The sequence below is a fragment of the Thamnophis sirtalis genome, unplaced genomic scaffold (genome assembly GCF_051295495.1).
Source record: "Thamnophis sirtalis isolate CommonGarterSnake01/CBP01778 unplaced genomic scaffold, rThaSir2_p1.2 scaffold_13, whole genome shotgun sequence".
NCBI lineage: Eukaryota > Metazoa > Chordata > Lepidosauria > Squamata > Natricidae > Thamnophis > Thamnophis sirtalis.
Genome location: NW_028261393.1, coordinates 5,720,939 through 5,744,952, shown reverse-complemented (window position 1 = coordinate 5,744,952; position 24,014 = coordinate 5,720,939). Strand labels below are relative to the sequence as shown.

General features: G+C 46.5%; 1 protein-coding gene across 1 annotated transcript in view; it reads left to right on the top strand.

The window, feature by feature from the left end:
• Positions 1–24,014, top strand: part of POU2F2 (POU class 2 homeobox 2) — a 77,619-nt gene that overhangs the window by 38,417 nt on the left and 15,188 nt on the right. The window contains exons 2-7 of the mRNA XM_087728142.1: positions 11,371–11,436; positions 14,937–14,971; positions 15,083–15,139; positions 19,917–20,054; positions 23,251–23,454; positions 23,824–23,929. Coding sequence (XP_087584268.1) covers positions 11,371–11,436; positions 14,937–14,971; positions 15,083–15,139; positions 19,917–20,054; positions 23,251–23,454; positions 23,824–23,929 — 606 coding nt within the window. The remainder of the gene's footprint in view (positions 1–11,370; positions 11,437–14,936; positions 14,972–15,082; positions 15,140–19,916; positions 20,055–23,250; positions 23,455–23,823; positions 23,930–24,014) is intronic.

The following is a 24,014-nucleotide window of genomic DNA, read 5'->3' as shown; positions in this document are numbered from 1 at the left end:
GTGCATGTAAGGGGAATTGCACCATTCAGTAATGCAGGAGGTCAGGAGGACTTGGGAGGCATGGAGCAACCTTACGCCAAAGATCAGCTAGAGGATCAATTCAAGAGGAAAGCTTGCCCACTCAGCAAGAGGGCAAGCTACATCGATTGGATTCCTATCGAAGTCATTGGATCTTTGAAAAAAAGGATCTTCCAACCAGGAGCTGTGGCAAGGGGTTGTGTTGGGGTTTTTTTTTTGGACTAGCTTGTGAGCCAGCCACCGTCACTGTGCTTTAAACAGCGGTGCGACACACAATCATGGTTCCTTTCCTTGCTGTGAAGTTTTGCTGCTGATCTCTGCAGATGTTGAAGTTTGTTAAGGGCCGTATCGCCAAGTCAGATGTTGGTCTCTAGAGCAAGCTGCCTTGTAACCAAACCATGGCTAGTGTTTTGGAGAGCGGTGAGTCTGCTAACCAGGTTTTGTTGGTTAGTTTGTTTGTTTGGAACAGGGGTCTCCAACCTTGACAACTTTAAGACTTGTGGACTTCAACTCCCAGAAATTCTGGCAGTTGAAGTCCACAAGTTTTAAAAGTTGTCAAGGTTGGAGACCCCTGGTTTGGAAGGTAAATCATTTCAGTAGGCTTTTTCTGGTGTGCAATGTATATTTCAGGTAAAAGTGGAATTTCCACCACCACCCCCCCTGAAATTTGCAAAGTATGACATGAGAACCTACCTCCTTTTTTCCCCCCCACAGGCCACTCCAGTGTTTTTAATCCCAGCTTTTTTCCGTCATTGGGCAGCCATAGAAAGCAAGGCAGGAGAACTAGGATCAGAAATGAAGAGGAGGAGAGAAGGAGGAGCTCTACCCAGAACTGGCAAGGGGGCTGGTTTGGGGGCTTCTGTTTTTAGTTTGAGTTTCAGTAAATTGGAGGCTTTTTTTAAACCATCTAAAAATGTGAAAGGGAAGCAGAAGTGAAAGCCGACAAGAGTGGCCAGCAGTTTGGAAAGGGGGTGGGGGAAAGCAAATCCCTGGTCCTGATAAACTGGCTAGCATTTCCTGTGTTTCCTTAACCCCCCACCCCACTTAAAAAGAAAATCCCACCAGATTAGAATTTTTCCAACGTATGGCGTATTTCACCAAGAATAATCCAAACTCATTCTCTGCAGTACTTAAATCTCTCCAGAAACTCTGAATTTCATCAGAGAAGTTGCCGCTTTCTTTTACCCTCCCTGCTCGTGGTTTGGAACATCCACTTGATTCTCAGACGTATTAAATTTCCTCATCTGGATTTTTTTGGGGGGGGGAAATGGAGAACATTTCACTTAGTCTATGCCTGTAAGACCAGCTGCTACTAAAAGGTTCAGGAGCAGAGCAAAAACGACGTAGTAAAAGCAGCAGATCTGAATTACAGGTTAGACCTCGACTTACAACGACAATTGAGCCTAGCATTTCTGTTGATAAGTGAGACATTTGTTAAGTGAGCTTTGCCCTGTTTTACGACCTTTCTTGCCATAGTTGTAAAAAGAGTCACTGCGGTTGGCAAGTTAGCAACAAGGTTGTGAAGGGAACCTGGCTTCCCCATTGACTTTGCTTGTCAGACGGTCGCAAAAGGGGATCATATAACCCCAGGACACTGCAGAGTTCATAAATATGAATCAGTCGCCAAGCATCTAAATTTTGATCATGTGATTATGAGGATGCTGCAATGGTCACAAGTGTGAAAAATGGTGATGTCGCTTTTTTCGGTGCTGAATCTGGATACATCTTCAGTCCCAGGCTCTTAACGCTCAACTTACTTTTTTAAAAATATGGAGCATGCATTATTCACTTACACTAGATCAGTGTTTCTCAACCTTGGCGACTTTAAGTCCTGTGGACTTCAACTCCCAGAATTCCCCAGCCAGCTATGCTATGCTGGCTGGGGGATTCTGGGAGTTGAAGTCCACAGGACTTAAAGTCGCCAAGGTTGAGAAACACTGCACTAGATATTTAACAAAGAAGCTATAATTTGATTTGTTCCATCACATCTTGTGGGAGCCATTGTTACTTGGAACCAATACAATAGCTTTTCAAATTTTTGTTTGATTTTTAGATTTTATTTTATTACTTTATAAGTAATGCAAACCAATAAGCGCACGTAATTCTATTTTGCCCTTCTATTTTTCTAACAACAACCCTGTGAAGTGGGCTGAGAGAGAGGAACTGTCCCAAAGCCACCCAGTCAGCTTTCATGTCTAAGGCGGGACTAGAACTCACATGCTTCTGGTTTCTAGGCCAGCCTCTTAACCACGATTCCACATTGGATCTCTAAAACATACAAATAACATACAATACTTTATGGCTTAGCGAAAATTACAAATTTAGCCATGTTTTCTTGCCTCTACTCCTGCTCGCTACCACTTTTTCCTTTTATTTCTTTCTATCTTTCCTCCCCTTCCTCTATGCCTGCAATCGGATCACTCCACGTAGGTTCAACCCAGGGACTAACCCTAACCTAAGGTAAAGGTAAAGGTTCCCCTCGCACATATATGTTAGTCGTTCCGGACTAGGGGGCAGTGCTCATCTCCATTTCAAAGCTGAAGAGCCAGCGCTGTCCAAAGACGTCTCCATGGTCATGTGGCCGGCATGACTAAATGCCAAAGGCGCACGGAACGCTGTTACCTTTCCAACAAAAGTGGTCTCTATTTTTCTACTTGCATTTTTACGTGCTTTCGAACTGCTAGGTTGGCAGAAGCTGGGACAAGTAATGGGAGCTCACCCCATTATGTGGCAGTAGGGATTCGAACTGCCGAACTGCCAGCCTTTCTGATTGTCAAGCTCAGCGTCTTAGCCACTGAGCCACTACATCCCTAACCCTAACCTACCATTTGCTTATTTAAATGGTGTGGATTCCTCCTTTTTAAAAAAAAAAAAAAAAAAAACACCTTCACAGGGTACCTTACAACACATGAAAATACAAATAATGCTCATAGTTCAGGGATAAAACAGTTCTAGAAATAATAACATATGAAGGAAATCCACAATACGAGCATCTATAACACAAAAATAATGACTTTCATTTTTGCATCACTTTTAACCAGAAGTGGCTGCTGTTGACCTTCCTGAATCCAATCAACGTCCTTCTAATGAAAACAATGAGCTGTTTTGCATTTTGTTTTTTAAATCGACAGTACTACAGCAAAGAAAGACAGAGATTGAAATATTCTAGGAATTCCAGAATACAGGGGGAAAACATTGCAGCTGGAGGGAACCTTTGCCGCATTTCTGTTTTTTAAAATTTAGTACATTGACTTTTAATAGTGCTGTATTGCAGAGTCTAGTGAAAAATGAACAAGAGATTCAGACGCATCCCAAATTCAGTGTTCTAACACTGAGCCATCCTTAACAGAATAACAATTTGAAGCTGATTCTGACACGAATAAAGAAACCTGCACTGATAGGTCTTGCTCGAAGAGCCGGTAGCAGCTGTAGCAGAATAACAGAGTTCGAAGGGACCTTAGAGGTCTTCTAGCCCATCCCCTTGCTCAAGCAGGAAACCTTATACCATTTCAGACAAACGGCTGTCCAGTCTTTTCTCAAAAACCTCCAGAGTTTGAACACCCAAAACTTCTGAAGGCAAGCTGTTGCACTGGTTAATTGTTCTCACTGTCAGAAAGGGTCTCCTTAATTCCAGGCTGCTTCTTTCCTTGCTTAGTTTCCATCCATTGCTTCTTGTCCTGCCTTCAGGGGCTTTGGAAAATAACAGGTTGAGCCCCTCCTCTTTGTAGCAGCCCCTCAAATACTGGAACACTGCTACCAATGTTCTCCAGTTCCACCACAAAACCGCGAAGCCCTTATCCGCGCCGACATAAGTGCGGAGGGCAAATCCGCGCCAAAGCGCTAAGGAAAAACGTGACCCTACTGCGATGACATAATCGCCGAGGGCAAATCCGCGCCTTCCGAAGCACTCAGCACCCTAAACCTAACCCTAAACCTAACCCTAAACCTAACCCTAAACCTAACCCTAAACCTAACCCTAAACCTAACCCTAAACCTAACCCTAAACCTAACCCTAAACCTAACCCTAAACCTAACCCTAAACCTAACCCTAAACCTAACCCTAAACCTAACCCTAAACCTAACCCTAAACCAAACCCTAAACCTAAACCTAACCCTAACCCTAACCCTAACCCTAACCCTAACCCTAACCCTAACCCTAAACCTAACCCTTAACCTAACCCTAACCCTAACCCTAAACCTAACCCTAACCCTAACCCTAACCCTAACCCTAACCCTAACCCTAAACCTAACCCTAAACCTAACCCTAACCCTAAACCTAACCCTAAACCTAACCCTTAACCTAACCCTAACCCTAACCCTAAACCTAACCCTAAACCTAACCCTAAACCTAACCCTAAACCAAACCCTAAACCTAACCCTAACCCTAACCCTAACCCTAACCCTAACCCTAACCCTAAAGCAAACCCCTAAACCTAACCCTAACCCTTACCTTAATTTAAATCGGCTTTCTGCCGCCGCGCTTATTTAAAGCGCCCTTCTGTCGCCGTGCTGTTGTCGCGGCAGTGATGACGCGCGGTGATGACGTCGCGGCTTTAGCGACGCGGTTTTATCACCGCTATTTTGGCGAGCGCGGTTTTGTCGTGCCATGGTGTTCTCCATGCTACCTCTTCTACATCTGTGGGATGTAGACCTTCAATCAAGAATCAAGAATTAGTTCTCCCTTAGTTTTCTGTGTGTCAAGAAAAGCTTCTTCCTGTTGAATATCTGCATGCTTCAGGAATCTTGTTAGAGACAAATGAAGAAACATACAGTTCCAGATGAAAATTTGCTTCAGAAAATCCACCGCCAGGTGCTTTTATCCCAAGTGATCCCGGGAATCACCGTCGGATTTCTTTTAGCTCTGAAAAAAAAATTAATAGCCGGGGACATTGTTGATGAAAAGATGCATTTAACTTGAAAACCGCCTCCATTATATGTTGACTCTGCATTAAACAATATTCACAGCTAAGAGGTATTTTCATATCTCTCATAAAAAACCTCCCGTTCAGCTTTTATTCGGTCTCAAAATCCAATTTGATTCTTATGTACATAACGCCTCTCTATTATCTTTGATCACAGATTATAGATTGACATTTCTGGGTTATTTCACCAGCTGTTATCGTACCTATGATCGGTCCCGTATTACAAAAGGCTTGCAGCATTAAATGCTAGCTGTGCAGATTGTGGTGGATATATGAGAGAGTGCCATTTGCCCAGCATTACATACACTACGTCTTTAGTGTGGGCTTGATGGACAGAAACTGGGTGTGAACTTTTACCTTCACTATACCAGGAAAAGGTTCTCTGTTTGCTAATTCTCTATGGGTATCAGCTAAAAAGATCGCAAGCCTAATTCCTTTAGTTGCTAAAGTTCATTTTACTATGGGAATTAAGTTCTCCAACAGCCAACTCTCATCTAGTCAAAGTGGCATCAATCTTGCACAAATTTACGTTTTTTTGCAAACCTACCAACTTCTAGATGTGTTAATCTCTCTCTCTCTCTCCAGGGGAGGGCTTCAAAAATTTCAGCAATGGGTTCTCTGCCCGATTGCTGGGTGGGCGTGGCCATGGGTGGGCATGGCCTACTCAGCCTCCTACACCATGGCAGGAGGCCCGTTTTCACCCTCCCCAGGATCTGGGGGTTTTCCTTGAGCCTCTGGGAGGGTGAAAATTGTCACCCTTGGGCTCTGGAGACCTGTTTCTGGCCTTCTGGAAGTTCCAGGAGACCCATTCCCCCCCACCTTCTTGAGCCTCTGTGCGGGCCCTGTACTTACCTTCCATCCAAAACAGGCCGTATGGAGACTCCTGGGAGGGACAAGGGGCAAGACAGGGGGGGAGGAGTGGGCAAGTCAGGGGTGGGATTTGGAGGTTCTCCGAACTGGCCATAATGTTAGCTACGGGTTCTCCCAAACCTGGGCGAACCTGTAATAGCCGACCCCTGTCTTTCTCTCTCTCCCTTTCCCTCCCTCCCCTCTCTTTCTCTCTCTCAAAAGCTACCAGATTGGTAATTATGAATTATGCTAAAAAACAACGGGGTGACATGGAGACTGTAGGTAGGATTCTGATAGGGAGAAGAGCAGAAATGTCCCATAAAGCAGCTGCTAGCTTTCAGAAGAGTTATGCAATGTAAAGCCAGACAGGAAAAGGAATAAATCTGAATATCTTAGAATAAGTTAGCCCATAATTGCAAAACAGTTAAGTGAGTTTTGCCGCTTTTTACGACCTTTTTTTACCACTTAAGTGTTAAGGGAATCCAAAAGGGGATCACATGACCTTGGGATGCTGCAACCGTCATAAATGCGAGTCAGTTGCCAAGCATCTGAAATTTGATCACGTGACCCTGGGGGTGCTGCAACAGTTGTGAGTGTGAAAAATGGCCGTAAATGACTTTTTTTTTCCAGCGCCATTGTCACTTTGAACACTCTGGATGAGAATAGTTTTATCTAGCAACATTTAGTTACAAATCTCAAACTTTAGTTGCAAGTTCTGAAAATACTTTGCTTTTCCTTTTTTTTTTTTTTTGCATGGCACGCCCTGAAAACTGGTAGAAGGTGGGGGGGGGGGGAGAGTAGGAATGGCCTTCCCTCCTAAAGATCGCTTTTGATGACGAAGTAGATGAAGAAATGTCATGGGAGATGCTGAAAAGGGCTCTTTCCTTCTTCCCTGCTGTGTCTTTAATAGGTGCATGTTGGGCTGATTCTGTTGGATTTATCCTTCTCATTACATGAAGGTAAAATCAGCGGTGATGCTGGTTGAACTCCTGCTCTGATGTCCGTTTTTTAAAAAAGTGATAGCTTTCAGGGTTTGCTTACGAACCAAGTGGGATTCTGACTAGTTTTGAAGGAATAGGAAAAAAACAGAGAAGGATTTATCACACTGAACAAGTGCCTTCCTTTCCTGCTTCTCCATCCCTTTTCCATCCCCTCCCTTCCCTTCTTCTCCCTCCTCCTTCCCTTCCCTTCCTCCTTCCTTCTACACTTCCTCTCTCCTTCCCTCCCTCCCTCCCTCCCTCCCTTACTATCCTTCCTTCCTCCCTCCCTCCCATATTATGCTAGGTTTTAAAAAAGTGATTATAAAAACTATAAAATGGCAGAACCTCATGGATGGAAAGGGTGAATTATCTTGGTGGATGATGATGTCACAATACTAACCGGTAGATTCTTTTGCCTCCAGTGGATCGTGAACAGACGTATGGTGGACTCTAGTGGTAGGATGGTCTCCTTTTCCAATCCCTGTTTTACTAGATTACCATTCATAGTTTAGATTAGACTACAATAGGTTATTTAGCACACAACTGCAGCAATATCTGGAACAGAAGAACGGCCAATAAATCCAAGCTGCTGGATAACCAGAGTTGGCCACCTCCAGCATCAAGCTTAGTCCCTCCAAGACGGAGTGGCTGTGGTTTCCGTCATCCCGATTTGTGCATCTTGTTCCATCTTTGATGATAGGGGGAGAAACTTTAGCCCCCTCAGAAAGGGCCCGCAATCTGGGAGTCCTCCTGGATACGCGGCTTAGTTTAGAAGAACATCTGACGGCCGTGACCAGGGGGGCCTTTTACCAGGTTCGCCTGGTACGTCAGTTGTGCCCCTTCTGGATCGGGATGCTCTGTGCACAGTCACTCATGCCCTCGTCCTTTCTCGCCTAGACTACTGCAACGCTCTCTACATGGGGCTGCCTTTGAAGAGCACCCGGAGGCTTCAGCTGGTCCCGAATGCGGCTGCGCGGGTTATCATGGGGGTTATCATAGGTGCTCCCATGTTACACCCCTTTTAGGCGGCCTGCACTGATTGCTGGTTGTTTTCCAGGTGCAATTCAAGATACTAATTATGACCTTTAAAGCACTCCATGGCTTAGGCCCAGGGTACCTGCGAGACCACCTACTGTCACCGGTAGCCTCCCACCGTCCAGTGCGATCCCACAGAGTTGGCCTCCTCAGGATGCCATCGGCCAGACAGTGTCGGCTAGCGACCCCCAGGGGGAGAGCCTTCTCTATGGGAGCCCCTTCCCTCTGGAATGAGCTGCCCCCGGAGCTTCACATAATCCCCAACCTCCGGTCCTTCTGATGCACCCTAAAAAGTTGGCTTTTCTAGCGAGCCAGCCTGGCCTGAACAGAATAAAATAATTAATTTAATTGTTAATTTTAATCTAATTTTTAAAATTGTATTGTTAAAATTAATTGGGTTTGTTTTTGGATACTTTATTTAATTTCCTTTTTAACTTTTGTAATATGTGGTTTTTTTAAAAATGTTCTACGCTGCCCTGAGTCCTTTGGGAGAAAGGCGGCATATAAATCCAATAAACAAACAAACAAAATAAACAAAACAGCATCTGCTACCAGAGACCATTGTCTTACTTTATCTAATGAACAATATCAACAACCAGTTAGCATAATTTCTTGGAAAGAAATCACTAAATAAAGTGTCACCGAGTTGATGTCCCTGATAGGGGTTTTTTATCTCTATCCACTGAGATGAGGAGACCTTAGTGTTAAAAGAGGCTTACTTGGCACAAATTTCCTGTCTCAAAAAGGGAATAAACCTGGTTCTCAACCATGGAAGCAACATATCAGCGTGACCCGTCAAAACCGCGGTCCACTAAAGTGCGCCCGATCAAAGCGCGTACGTGACGTCATCAGCAGCGCGACAAATAAAATTAAAAATAAATTAAATTAAAATTAAAATTAAATTAAAGCAAGCCGATTCACATAAAGGTAAGGGTTAGGGTTAGGGTTAGGGTTAGGTTTAGGGTTACGTTAAGTGTTAGGGTTAGGTTTAGGGTTAGGTTAAGGGTTAGCGTTAGGTTTAGCGTTAGGTTAAGGGTTAGGTTTAGGGTTAGGTTTAGGGTTAGGTTAAGGGTTAGGTTTAGGGTTAGGTTTAGGGTTAGGTTTGGGGGGGTTAGGGTTAGGTTTAGGTTTAGGGTTAGGTTTAGGTTTAGGGTTAGGTTTTCGTCGCGCTGTGATGACATCACGTACGCGCTTTCGTCGAGCGCGCTTTAGTCTACCGCGGATTTGTGGTGGAACCCATATCAGATTAGTTTTCTCAACAGCAGGCAGTGCTTTCTAGAATAGAATGTGCCCATTTAGTCTGGTATGCAGGGGCTTGGGGTACTCTCCTGCCAAAGTTTGGATGGTCCCTATCCCTGCTTGCATTTCACCAAAAAAAACAAAAACAAACCTGAGCATTATTTGGTTTCAACTTCTTTTGATTTTGGTGACTTCTGAGGCCACTGGATGTTAACTTTATTTATTGAAGTTTTGTATTATTTTCTTGCATTGTTATCTGCCCACCATGGAGGAGGTATTTAGATATTGGGGGGGGAAATGAATATATATATATAAAAAAGCTAATTCTTGAAAATGTTAAGGGCCCTGCAAAAATCTAGAAAATTACTGAGTGGCGAATTCTAGCGGCCATCCATATTTCTGCAGTTCCAATGTTTACCTCGTTTCTGTTTCCCCCCCCTTTTTCCTATTTATCCATCCATGCATTCATTGCCCAGATGTTTTGAAACGTTTAATCTTTTAAGTATCTGTTGTGATGTGCTCAGCAAAAGGTTTGGATTTAGGTGCAGTGGTGGGATCCAGCCAGTTCTCACTTATTCGGGGGAACCGGTTGTTAACTTTCTAAGCAGTTGGGAGAACTGGTTGTTGGAAGAAATCTCCTTTCGTTTTTTCCCACTTTAAAGAGCTAATCCTGTAAGGAAGGGAGGAAGGAAACATTCTGGTGTTGTTTCTAGCTTAATCTTTATTTTACCCTGCTTACAGAAATTGCCTCTCTGGTTAACCCTTATTACATTGTCACAGCTAAGACGAAGCGCCCCTTAACCTAAGTATTGTTGAATTGGCCACACCCACAGTCACATGACTACCAAGCCACGCCTACCCAGTTGGCCATTAGGGCAGCAAACCGGTTGTTAAATTATTTGAATCCCACCACTGGGTGAGGGTCTCTAATGGGTGTAAAAAAAAGAGGTTTTCTTGGTTCCAAGCAGGAATATAGACTTCTCAGGGATTTTTTTTCAGCTGCTTTGCTGAATTACAGTTTTCATTAAAAGAAAACCAAGATTAAACCATTTTATTTCTCGGAGGAGATTTAAATATATATATATATATATGCAGGCAATAACCTTCCCACTTTTTTTTTTAATATAGCTACCCATCTCACACCAGTGACTCCAGGCAGCTTGCCAAGATTAAAACACTGGGAACTCACAAGCAATAGTTTGGAAGTTTCAGTTATGGTGTGTTAGAATCAGTTGACATCTACGAGGCGTTTATTTTCAGATTTTATACGGTTTGAATTCTGCCGTGTCATATTACAACCTAGAAATGAGCCAGCCTCATAATTTAAATTTTTTCTTTCATTTCATTTCTTTCGTTTTAAATCCATCAGTGTTGGTTTCTTCTCCAATTCTCCATTTTTCGTTTGATAGTTTGGTGCAAGTCACGTTACGTAGATTTGGCACATAATGGAGCCCTGGTGGAGCAGTGAATAGAGTTCAATCCTAACTAGCTCCAGGTAGACTCAGCCTTCCATCCTTTCGAGGTCGGTAAAATGAGGACCCAGATTGTTAGGGGCCATAGGCTAAGGTGACCAGATTTTAACATTGGTAAAGCGGGACACCATTGACCGGGGGGGGGGGGTGTTGATTAAAAAACAAAATCGGGACTTTTTTAAAATGCCGTGGGACGCGGGACAAATTATTAAAAATCGGGACTGTCCCGCCAAAAGCGGGACATCTGGTCACCTTACCATAGGCTGACTCTCTAAATCACTTAGAGAAGGGTGTCTATCTCAAGGCCTGTGGGCTGAATCTGGCCCACAGGGTGCTTAGACCTGGCCCGTGGGACCGCTCTGGAAACAACGAAGATCTGGCGCACAGTACCTCCGCTAGCGAAAATGGAGCTGGGGTGGGGGACTGTGCACAGCCCTCATGAGTTCTGTTTTCAGCCGTGACAGCCTCCTGCAGCATCTGCCAATGAAAGCAGAGCTCCCAAGCTCCGTGCGCGGTCCTCCTGAGCGCCGTTTTTGATGACAGAGAGTTTCAGGAGGGTGTTGCAGGTGAAAACGGAGCTCGGGCCACAGGAATCCCTAACACAAGTGACATCAAGCTGGCCAAGCCCCCCTTACCCCCCTCCAGGTCAAATATAACCCTGATGCGGGGCCCTCAATGAAATCGAGTTTGACACCCCTGGCTTAGAGAGAGCTGTAAAGCACTATGAAGCAGTATATAAGTCTAAGTGCTATTGCTATTGGCATTGATTTCTGGCCCCACTATCTTCTGTGTACCTTTATTAAAACTCACCTGCATTTTCCTTTCCCTTTTTTTTTTTGATCCTTTTTCTCACAGAAGTAAGAATGTCTAAGCCCTTGGAACTGGAGAAGGTGCACCTGGAGCTGCAAGAAGACCACACAGGTAAGTTGGTTTGATGGGAAGAATAAGGATGCATTTATTCATTAGCAGAAAGGCTGTTGCGGAGGCCGGTTGAAATGAGAACGCACTTTTCCCTGCAGTCTCTGCAGCGATGGCTTCTTTGAAGCTAATTCATTTTCTTTCCCCCTTTTAAATTTAAGAAGGTATTAAAAATACAGAATGCAAGTGAATGAATAAATAAAGGAGATCCCTGCAGGGTCAGATTCCAGCTTTCCGTTGTAGGGCCTTAATAGAAAAGTCAGGAGCCCAGAAATTGGCTTTTTTATACATAATTTTTCCCCCAGTCATCTTCAAGATATAAAGGAGTCATTAGGCCTAATAAATAGTATTAATATACTCCTGAGACAAGTCGGTGCTACTGTATTGCATTAGCCAGTTTTGGACATGAATCAAAATTAGTATCCGAAGTAGTGGACGAAGAGGAACAAGAGAATGGGAGGAGGGCTTCTCGGTGCGCTGAGAAACAAAGCATTGGGGGGACAACCTTTTAAAAGTTACTGTCCTGAGAAAAATAAGGACCTAAACAAAGGAGAATGGACCAAGTAGAAGAATCAGGCAATGTTTAGCATAAAGCATTCAGGAAGGGCAAGCAAAAAACCCACTGGCTTGATAATACCAAATCTGATGCAAAGTTGAACATCCAACAATTGAAAGAAGCCGTGATTGACAGGGTAGCATGGACAGTCCTTGCGTATAAAGTCATCAAGAGTCGGATATGACTAAATGGTTAAAAAGAAGCCAAATGACAAATTGTTATTCATTGGTTTGGGTGTCACTTCCGCCATTGACGCCTTAAATGAAACATCTCCCTCTGGGACACCATTACCAAATAAATAAAATTTAAAAAAAAATATTCAAATGAGAGGCTGCTACAAAGAAGGGAGAGGGGGGTGTCAAGCTATTCTCCAAAGCACCAGAGGGCAGGACCAGACGCAATGGAGGGAAATTAACCAAGGAGAGAAGCAAACTGGAATTAAGGAGAAACGTAACTAACAGTAACGGCAATTAACCAGTGAAGGAGCTTGCCTTCAGAGGTTTTGGGCGTTCAAACATTGGAGGTTTTTAAGAAGAGGCTGGACACTGGACAGCCACCTGCCTGAAATGGTATAGGGCCTCATGTTTGAGCAAGGGGTTGGACTAGAAGACCTCCAAGATCCCTTTCAGCTCTAGTCAAGTTGAAGAAAATAAGGCAATTCTGCTCCATTGGGCGGTCCCATTCTTTTGTGCAATAGCAATAGCAGTTAGACTTATATACCGCTTCATAGGGCTTTCAGCCCTCTCTAAGCAGTTTATAGAGTCAGCATATTGTCCCCAACAACAATCCGGGTCCTCATTTTACCCACCTCGGAAGGATGGAAGGTTGAGTCAACCCTGAGCCAGTGAGATTTGAACAGCCGAACTGCAGAACTGCAGTCAGCTGAAGTAGCCTGCAGTGCTGCATTTAACCACTGCGCCACCTCGGAGCAAAGGTGGGAGCAAGCCAGAGATGGGTTTCAAATCCCGTCGCTACCAGTTCGCTCATGCGTACACTCGTGTGCACACGACACTTCTGCACATGCACAGAAGCATCCAGGCATGTGGGCGGAGCCTCCCACCGCCACCACTACCGATTCGGCCAAACCAAGCTGAACCGGGAGCAACCCACCTCTGGAGCAAGCGCTTTGTGACTCTTGGATTGCCAAGAATGGGATTGTCCCAATTCTGGATGGCATGAGAATCATCATCATCATTATTATTATTTATTAAATTTATAGGCCGCCCAATCCCGAAGGACTCCGGGCGGCTTACAGAGAAGGAAGAAAAAAGAAAAAAAAAGACAAATAAAAAGAATAGTTTAAAATTCACAAACATGCATTCGTTCTAATCAGGGGCTGGACCTTAACAATAAGGTCAACAGCCCCAGGCCTGCCGGAACAGCCAGGTTTTAACAGCTTTGCATCTCTGGTTGGGAAGGCGGGATGGATAGAGATTGCTCCAAAAGAAGGCGTTGAAGGGGAGGATTTAGGGGAGGATTAGGATGGTTTGGAGAGCCACTTTTTTTCCTCCAGCTGGAAAATATCCCCCACTTCAGTGGTGGGATTCAGCCAGTTCGCACCTATTCGGAAGAACCGGTTCTTAACTTTCTAAGAGGTTCAGAGAACTGGTTGTTGGAAGAAATCTCCTTTTGTTTTTTCCCACTTTACAGGGCTAATCCTGTAAGGAAGGCAGGGAGGAAACATTCTGGTGTTGTTTCTAGCTTAATTTTTATTGCCCTGCTTACAGAAACTGCCTCTCCGGTTACCCTTATTCCATTGTCACAGCTAAGGCAAAGCGCCCATTGATGTGAGTGACATTGAGTTGGCCATGCCCACACGGTCACATCACCACCGAGCCCCACCCACCCACCTGGTCATTAGGACAGAGAACCGGTTGTTAAATTATTTGAAACCCACCACTGCCCCACTCTATTTTAGAGAAAAGACAAATAACAGAATAGTAGAGTTGGAAGGGATCTTGGGTGTCTTCTAGTCCAACCCACAGCTCAGGCAGGAAATCTTACACCATTTTAGCGAAGTGCTGTCCACTCTCTTTTTAAAAGCCTCCAGTGCTGGATCACCTACAATTTCTGTAGGGAAGTCGTTCCACTGATTAATCGTTCTCACTGTCAAGGAAATTTCTCCTCCGTTCTAGGTTGGTTCTCTCGGTTGGTTTCCATCTATTGCTTCTTGTTCTGCCTTCAGTTTTCTTTGGAGAATAGGTTGGCACTCTCTTCCTTGTGGCAGCCTCTCAGAGATCGGGCCACTGCTATTAACTGCTGTCGCAGAAGTACCACATTTTCAGAATGAATTTTAAACTAATCCGAACATTAACAAGACCACACCAATAACTTGTGAATGATGAACAGTGATGCACCATCACACACCCATCAGTTATTTAATACTTTCGCAGACCAGCCTTAAAGGATCATCTATCTTTTATCCAAATAAAAATAATGTGAATAAACTGAGAATGGTTGTAGGTGACAAAAATAACGATTGCTTCTATTTCTTTATCAGCATTATCAAAACAATCAGGGCCATAACAAGGCTTGTACACACTGATCTTGTTTATGGAAAACGAAGAGCGTGAACTCAAAATACCACTAGGCAATGCATTATATTCTAGGCATATTTCCTCATTTTTTATTCCTTTCTGATGTGTCGCTCTGGAGTCTGTTATCTATCCCCATGTACAGCGGTTATCCGTGGCCCAGAGCCAGTGATTCAGATATTGATATAACACTGCAGAATTGTAGAAACATCTTCATCAGACGTGGAATTCTTCCAGTCACTATAAGCTGTAGAAGTAAGCACGGGATCCATAAAGAGAAAGAAAGAAATGGATCAGCCTCTGAGGATCTGTTGGGGAGATTGGAGATGGGTGGATTGTTCGATCAAGTTGGGGGTTCTTGAGACACTTTTAGTATGGACCCTATGTGGTGAACGTAACTTTTTTGCTTCCAGATACAGAAAGAAATGGACCTGACACAAACCATCAGGTGAGGACATTTGGGGGAGGAGCAGTGGGAGTAAGGAAATAGTTATATCTTGAGGGGGGCCCCAGTCTTAAGACTGCCTGTGCTGAAGTTGCTTCGTGTTCTCCCTTCCAGACTCAGCAGAGCAAACCTTCCCCGTTCTCCCCATCCCCAACCATTACGGGCACCAAGGTAAGTCCCACTTTGCCTCTTGACTACCTACGGAACCAACGAGGTGGTGTCATTTCTTCTTAGAATTCCCCACGTTTCCCAACCTTTGGCTACTTTCAAACGGGTGGAACTCCAGCTCCCAGAATTCCTCACCAGCATTTCTGGCTGGGGGAGTTCTGGGAGTTGAAGTCCACATCGCTTAAAATCGCCAAGGTTGAGAAACGTCGCTCTAAAGGCATCTGGCATTCAGATTGGACCAGGGGTGGGTTCCTGCCAGTTCTAAGCTCTTCTATAGAAGAGATTCCACAAATCTACCGTGCCGTTTAGAACCGGTTCCAGCTCCCTCCCCTGCCCATCTGCACCACGCTTGCCCTGCCCACCACTCATTGGTTGGCTGGCTCACTAATTGCCCCGCCCGCCTCTAAGAGTCCTATCTAAACCTTAAATCTTAAAGCTGTCAAGTTTGAACACCCCTGAGGTTTTTTTCCTAAAGGGTTAGAGGTGCGAAGGCCTTGTAACTTCACAGCTTTAAGACTTGCGTGCTTCAATGCCAGAGTTCCTGAGCCAACACAACTGGAGGAGGAATTCTGGGAGTTGAAGTCCACAAGTCTTAAAGCTGTCAAGTTTGAACACCCCTGGTTTTTTTTTCTAAAGGATTAGGGGTGCAAGGGTCTTGTAACTTGACAGCTTTAAAGACTTGCACACTTCAATGCCAGAGTTCCTGAGCCAACATTTTGGTTGCTAAGCAAGAGCGTTGTTAAGCGAGTTTCACCACATTTTGCAAGTTGGCCATGCCCACCCAGTCACATGACTGCCAGGCCACTCCCACTTGGTCGCATGGCTGGCAAGCCACTCCCACCCAGTCAGATGGCCGGCAAGCCACTCCCACAAAGCAGGCCACACCTACAGAAGAGGTTCTAAAAAAATTTGAAACCCACCACTGGCTTGGACTGACTTGGGGTCAGAAGCTGGGTTGAGGTGAGCTTTAGCTTCCATCCAGGACAAAAGAAAAGGGTGCATTCTTAGGGATGAGACAATAGGCGTTGTCATCTTTTGTTCTGCAGAATTCCGGGAGTTGATGTCCACCCATCTTCAAGCTGCCACGGTTGAGAAACACTGGACTAGGCCAGTGATGGCAAACCTTTTCAGTACCGAGTGCCCAAAACCGGAATGTGCACGCATAACTGAGCCCCAGAAACCTGAAGGCCACCTGGTCTTCTGGTTCCCAGTGCGTGCATGTCCGTGGGCCAGTTGGTTTTCACGCACGCCAGAGCCCCAGAAACCAGAAGACCAGATGGCCGGTGTGCGCATGCCAGCTGGTCTTTGCATTTCCGGGCCTCCAACACACACAAAGATCAGCTGGCCCAGAAGAGCAGCTGACAATGAGGTGCCCACAGAGAGCGCTCTGCAGGCCACCTCTGGCAAGCGTGCCATAGATTCGCCATCACGGCTCTAGGCTAATGCTTTAAAACTGTAACTGGGTGTATTAAGTCCTGATGACCAGCTCAACAAACATCTCACTTGTCAAGGATTGTATACATAATCTTTTTTTTTCTAAATCTTGGAGGTATGATGTAAGGTAGTCATGGCCCATAATTCAGCACCCCAGTTTTTAAACTGGGTCTTTATCCTTGTCTGTTTGGGTTTAGCTTTGAAATGAGACCAGAACTCTTGACGCCGGCTTGAATGATGCTATTAAGAAGCCTGTAAACTCTCTCTGTGCGTGTCTGTTTTAGCTGGATTAATCACTTGCATTTTGATTAACTGATTGCACAGAAAAAATTTGCATATTGCCCAAACCACAATCTGTTCCCTTTTTTTCTCTCTCTTTCTCTCTCTCTCTCTCTTTTGAGACATAGAATTAGATAACTTCAACAGCTCAGCTCTTAACGTAATTTTAAAAGTTGCACTTTCTGCAATATTGCAAACAATTCTGGCTGCCCCCTCCTGGAAATCCTGAAACTCCCCCTCCCAACAAGGCCAGAGCCGGGCATTGCAGGTCAAAATCACGCTGACAAAGAAAGACACCCCCCTCCTCCCCTCCCCAAAATGGGAAGTGCCCTGTGCTTTTGTTATCAACCTGATAGGAACTTTTGAATCAAGGTTGGTTTGAGGGGGGAATTCCCTGCGCCCCAACTCTGGCAGAAAAACAGGAAGCCAAGTAGCGATAAATCATCTTGCACTGGTCAGTGGGCGGGATGTGAATGTATTGCACTGCATTACTTCTCATCCCTACAAAGAACTCCTTACCAAATATCTGCAGTGTAGCAGAGATTTAAGTTTGCTGGGTTTGGATCAGAGAGGTGGGTTGCTCCCGGTTCAGCCCAGTTCGGCTCAACTGGTAGGGGAATTCAGGCCTGGGTCACAGAACCGGCAACGACCCAGGTCTGCCACACCCCCTGAACTGGTTCCCTTGCCGCCGTTATTCCACCGCCATTTTGCTTTTTAGTCTGTGTAAATATGTTTTATTTTCATTTCATTTCGTACAGTCACATATATACTGTGCATAACCGGGGCCATATAACATTGAACAATAAACACAGCCCTCCCTCTTGTCAACAATACCCCCCAAAATACAAACCCAATATACCACTTCGGCCCTCCATACACCCTTTCTTTAGCCCCCCTCCAACTTTCGTTCTTCCCTCCAACATTCCCCTCTACCCTACTTCCCCTCCCCCTCTATCACTCCTCTCTCCCAATACACTCCCTCCCTTCCATCTCACCCTCCCTCCGATCCTCTCTCCCACCCTCTCTACCCCTCTTTCTTCTTTCCCTCTGCTCCTCCCTTCGGTGTATTTCTACTATCTATCAATATATTCAGCTTGTCCTATTTTTACACTAGAATTAAAGAGCAACAGTATACAAGTGCAATCATGTTACTTTAAAATCTAACACATACTATATTTCCCCCCTCCCCCCTAAGACCCCACCTCCCTCCCCCCCCGACTTCCCATTTTGCTTTTTAGTAACTGCGCATGCACAGTTCACCGTAAGTTGTTCTGCACATGCGTGAAGAACAATTTACATTGAACAGTGCATGCGTGCACAGCATGCGTCTGGTGCGCGCGAGGGTTGCGAAACCGGTAGTAAAACCGGCAGCAACCCCACCCCTGGTTTGGATCCCATTGCTCGGAATTCCTCAAGTTGAACTGCAAAGGATCTTGGCTGCAGTGGAGGAGGGTCTCCACTGAATCAGCCCCTTCATCTCCCTGCTGGGACAGAGGGCTCAATCTCTCCAGTACAGGATCCTTCCGACAGCTGACCCTTGGTTCTAGTGTGAGACATCACTATTCGTTTCAGAGAAGCGAGCTTCAGGGTTTTTTTAAAAAATACAAGAAAGGAAACATCTCAGGGGTGGGATTCAGCCGGTTTGGGCGAACCGGATGCTAATTTTGCATTTGCTTCACTGAACTGGTAATTGGAAGGACTGGCTGGCCCCGCCCACCCCTTCCCTATCCCGTGGCCCATTCATCATGCCAGTAAGTGCAGGGCCCGTGTTGAGGGTCAGGGAGGGCAAAAAACAGGCCTCCTGGAAGTTCTGGGAGTCTGGAAACAGGCCTCCGGAGCCCAGGGGCCACTGTTTTTGCCCTCCCAGAGGCTCGAGGAAAGCCTCCGGAGCCTGGGGAGGGCAAAAACGATTCCCCACCATGATACAGGAGGCCAAGTAGGCCGTGCCCCCATGACCACGCCCTCCCAGCAACAGGGCAAAGAAACAGTTGATGACATGACCCCAGGACACTGCAACCGTCATAAATAAGTCACTTGCCAAGCGCCTGAATTTTGATCACGTGACCATGAAGCTACTGAAACGGTTGCAAGTGTGAAAATGGTCCTGTTTTCAGCGCCGTCGTAACTTTGAGTGGTCAGTAAATGAACGGTTGTAAGTCAAGGACCATCTACATTAGGGTTGATCACACACTCGGCTAGATGTTCAGACTGGATTTGACATTTTTATCCGCCTATCTGGTCCTTCCCAAGCATCTGGGATGGGCAGATGTGGATGTTCGACTGTGTTAGAGGCCGCGTCGCAGGATGGAAGCTGTTCTGAGCAGTGACGTGCGGTGAGGTTTATGGCTGGTGAGGCACTGACGCAGTGGTGGGTTTCAAATTTTTTTTAGACTTGTGGACTTCAGCTCCCCCTACCTCCCGACCCACATGTACCTTTTCCAGTTGTTTCAGAGAGGATTTCAACTCTGCTCTTGCCTCGGGTCCTCTGAAGAAGCCCGCCCAAACGAGCGCCCTCTACTGTGAGGCAGGAGAACTGCGTGCCTCACCTACATCAGGAATTTTTAGGCTTTTAACCCTTGCTTAACTCTACTTGAGTGATCATAAAACACCTAAAGTCAGACTAGATGAGGCACAGAGTTCTGCCTCATAGTAGAGGGCGCTTTTTAGAGGCTTTTTTAAACAGTTAAGCAGAGTCATCCATGGTGAGGGAGCAACTAGCTCAGCCTGACCTCAGCTCTTGCCTTTTTCCTTTTACATTTTTTTTTCTTTTCATGATGGGAGTGGTGAGGCTGTGCCTCCCCTGCCTCAACTGACTGCACATCATTGGTTCTGAGTAAAGCTGTTGTTTGCAATTGACTGATGGCGATTTTGTCAGTGCCGGATGAAGTTCAAGTGTTGCTCCAGAGGCTTCATAATTGCACGCAAGGCGCCTATTACTCTTACTCCATATGGGTAACCTGCAGTTAGATTCACAGTCTTAAGACTGGTGGAAAACTCAACAATCCAATACATAGTAATTAATCATTGGTGCAGAATTCCATTCAAGGTTATTATTGTTCCCTTCCAGATCAAAGCTGAAGACTCTACAGAAATGCCTCCAGCTCCAGCCCCAGCTCCAGCCCCAGCCCCAGCCCCAGCCCCCCAAGCTCAGCAGCCGCACCTACCCCAGGCTCAGCTCATGTTAGCAGGCAGCCAACTTGCTGGGGTAAGTGCAACGGGCAGTTTCTGCAATTCACCTTTGGCTGAAGAGAGGTGGAACAGAAGGGGATTGAAACCTGTTGAATCATTTCTACCTCGAGTATTGCCACCAAGGGTGGAGGAAAGTGGAGGAGGGAAGTTGCAATCCGTGCTGGCAAAATTCAAACCTTCACTCTAGGATTAGCAACAGCCCTTAGACTTATATACCGCTTCGCACTGCTTTACAGCCCTCTCTAAGCGGTTTACAGAGTCAGCATATTACCCCCAACAATCTGGGTCCTCCTTTTACTCGCCTCGGAAGGAAGGGACCTTGAGCCACCGAGAATCGAACTGTCAAACTGCTGGAAGCTGGCAGTCAGCAGAATTAGCCTGCAGTACTGCATTCTAACCACTGCGCACCATACGGGCAAACGGCCCTTTCTCCTAAAAGGAAAGGAAGTGCTGAGCAAACTTAAGTGGTTTATTGTTATCTAGACGTTACTTACACAGATGTTCATAGGAGGACAGATTGAGCCCACCATTTCTGTCGTTAAGTGAGATATTTGTTAAGTGGCTTTTGCCCCGTTTTTGCAACTTTTCTTGCCACAGTTGTTAAGTGAGTCGCTGCCGTTTGTAAGTCAGAATTGTCGAAGTCTGATTCAGTTTGTCTCGGCTTACAAATCTTCACAGTTTCGGTCACACGTTGACTTGCGTGGACCTTACTCCATACTTAAGGGGTCAGTAGAGGAGACGTGCCTATCATCCCTCTCGTTGTATTTTCATTCTCTTATCCTTGTTCTCGGGTTCTGTTTTTGTTTTTGACAAATTCCAATAAATAAATAAAATAAATAGTTGTACCGTTGTGAAGCGAACTGGGCTTCTCCGTTGACTTTGCTTATCGCCAAAGAGAATCGGGTGGCCTTCCAGACGCTATGACGGTCATAAATATGAGCCAGGTGTCTAGATTTTTGACCATGAGACTGTAGGGGATGCTCGCAACGGTCGTATTTGTGATAAACGGTCATCTACGTCACTTTTTTCAGTGCCGTTGTAACTTTGGTCCCTAAAGAAATGGTTGTAAGCCAAGGACCACTTGTAATCCACCAAAACAATAGCAATAGCAGTTAGACTTATATACCGCTTCATAGGGCTTTCAGCCCTCTCTAAGCAGTTTACAGAGTCAGCATATTGCCCCCAACAACAATCTGGGTCCTCATTTTACCCACCTCGGAAGGATGGAAGGCTGAGTCAACCCTGAGCCGGTGAGATTTGAACAGCCGAACTGCAGAACTGCAGTCAGCTGAAGTAGCCTGCAGTGCTGCATTTAACCACTGTGCCACCTCGGCTCTATCACATTGGGAGGGGTTGTCTGCCCCACACAAGGAAGGGAAGGACATGGGTAGTTTTGGAGCCCCACGTTCTCTTCGGTTGCGCATGTTAGGGCTCTCCTGGGATGGACGGAGGCCGGGGAAGCAGATGGCGATGTCTCAGCCTCTGCCCCAAAGGTCTCTGGGGAAGGGGATGCAATTCCACCCTGCAGAGTAAAACTCGGCGGCTGCTCCCCTCTTAGCGGCAACTCTCCCTTCTCCCTCCTGGGCCTTTTCCCAGCGGACAGGGAGGAATCCAACAGGTACACCTTTCCCTGAACCTCCACACGCGACAAGGAGCAGCACACCTGCTTCTCTCCTACCTGGCCAAGTTCTCTCTGTGGTGTGTGTGAGTCCAGTCACTGGGAAAAGAAGAACTGCATGGCTGCCTACCTGGGAAGGTTTCTGGCTTTTTGCTGAGGACAGAGAATGCAGTTGACTAACTTGCTTCTTCCTTCCTTCCTTCCTTCCTTCCTTCCTTCCTTCCTTCCTTCCTTCCTTCCTTCCTTCCTTCCTTCCTTCCTTCCTTCCTTTCCTCCCTCCCTCCCTCCTCCCTACCTGCTTTCCTTCCTTCCTCCCCCTTCTCTGATCCTTCCTTCTTCCTTTCCTGATCCTTCCTTTCTTCCCTCCCTCCCTCCCTCCCTCCTCCCTACCTGCTTTCTTCCCTCCCTCCCTCCCTTCTCTGATTCTTCTTTCCTTCTCTCTGATCCTTCCTTCCTTCTTTCCTTCCTTCCTTTCTTCCTCTCCCTTTGCTTCCTGCTTGCTCCCTCCCTCCCTTCTCTGATCCTTCCTTCTTCCTTCCTTCCTTCCTTCCTTCCCTCCTTCCTTCCTTCCTCTACCTTTGCCTCCTGCTTGCTCCCTCCCTCCCTTCTCTGATCCTTCCTTCTTCCTTTCCTGATCCACCCTTCCTTCCTTCCTTCCTTCCTTCCTTCCTTCCTTCCTTCCTTCCTTCCTTCCTTCCTCCTCTCCCTTTGCCTCGCTTGCTCCCTCCCTCCCTTCTCTGATCCTTCCTTCTTCCTTTCCCAATCCACCCTTCCTTCCTTCCTTCCTTCCCTCCTTCCTTCCTTCCTTCCTCTCCCTTTGCCTCCTGCTTGCTCCCTCCCTCCCTTCTCTGATCCTTCCTTCTTCCTTTCCTGATCCACCCTTCCTTCCTTCCTTCCTTCCTTCCTTCCTTCCTTCCTTCCTTCCTTTCCTTCCTTCCTTCCTTCCTTCCTTCCTTTCCTTCCTTCCTTCCTTCCTTCCTTCCTTTCCTTCCTTCCTTCCTTCCTTCCTTCCTTCCTTCCTTCCTTCCTTCCTTCCTTCCTTCCTCTCCCTTTGCCTCCTGCTTGCTCCCTCCCTCCCTTCTCTGATCCTTCCTTCTTCCTTTCCCAATCCACCCTTCCTTCCTTCCTTCCTTCCCTCCTTCCTTCCTTCCTCTCCCTTTGCCTCCTGCTTGCTCCCTCCCTCCCTTCTCTGATCCTTCCTTCTTCCTTTCCTGATCCACCCTTCCTTCCTTCCTTCCTTCCTTCCTTCCTTCCTTCCTTCCTTCCTTCCTTCCTTCCTTCCTTCCTTCCTTCCTTCCTTCCTTCCTTCCTCTCCCTTTGCCTCCTGCTTGCTCCCTCCCTCCCTTCTCTGATCCTTCCTTCTTCCTTTCCTGATCCACCCTTCCTTCCTTCCTTCCTTCCTTCCTTCCTTCCTTCCTTCCTTCCTTCCTTTCCTTCCTTCCCTTTCCTTCCTTCCTTCCTTCCTTCCTTTCCTTCCTTCCCTCTTTCCTTCCCTCTTTCCTTCCTTCCTTCCTTCCTTCCTTCCTTCCTTCCTTCCTTCCTTCCTCTCCCTTTGCCTCCTGCTTGCTGCCCGCCCGGCTCCTCTCTCATACAGCTCACTGCCCTGATGCCTGCTCAACAGCAACTGCTCCTGCAGCAGGCGCAAGCACAGCTTTTGGCGGCTGCCGTACAGCAGTCTAATGCTGCTGCCGCCGCCGCCGCCTCCTCTCAGCAACCTGGGGCTGAACTGCCAGCACCACAGAGCCAGCCCCAGGCGCCCCAGCTGGCCTTGTCCCAGCCAATCCAGCTGACGGCACAGGTAAGGGCTTGGGCACGAAGCAGGGAGCTTTGCAGGGCCAGCCACCAGAGGTTCTCCGCATTGCCAGGCCACTTGCCCTCGGAAGGGAAGGCGCTCCCTCCTGGGGGGGATGTTTGAAAGGAAAAAACTGGTTCTCGGATGGCCTGAGACATGGCCTGCCTTGCATTGTCCATTGAAAGTGGTGCCCTGGCCATCGCCTCTTTTCCGGGCAGCTCACGGGAGCCGTGGTTCCGGGTGAGAAAAGCTCTCGGTGGTCTCAGGGCAGGTATAATTCTCAGAAGAAGCTCAACCGCCTTGAAAATCAGGTCCCTCTGCACCCCGTGGAGATGTTTTCACCGTAGTTCTCCTCCCGGTTTCTTTTCCTTCCAGGATATCCAGCAGCTGCTGCAGCTCCAGCAGTTGGTCCTCGTCCCAGGGCACCCTCTCCAGTCCCCTGCACAGTTCCTGCTGCCACAGGCCCAGCAGGGACAGCAAGGTGAGATCTCTCTCTTTTTTTTTAAAGCATCCTTCCTTCCTTATTTTAATCAACAACTCGAGGTGGCAGACATACTTGAGAGACC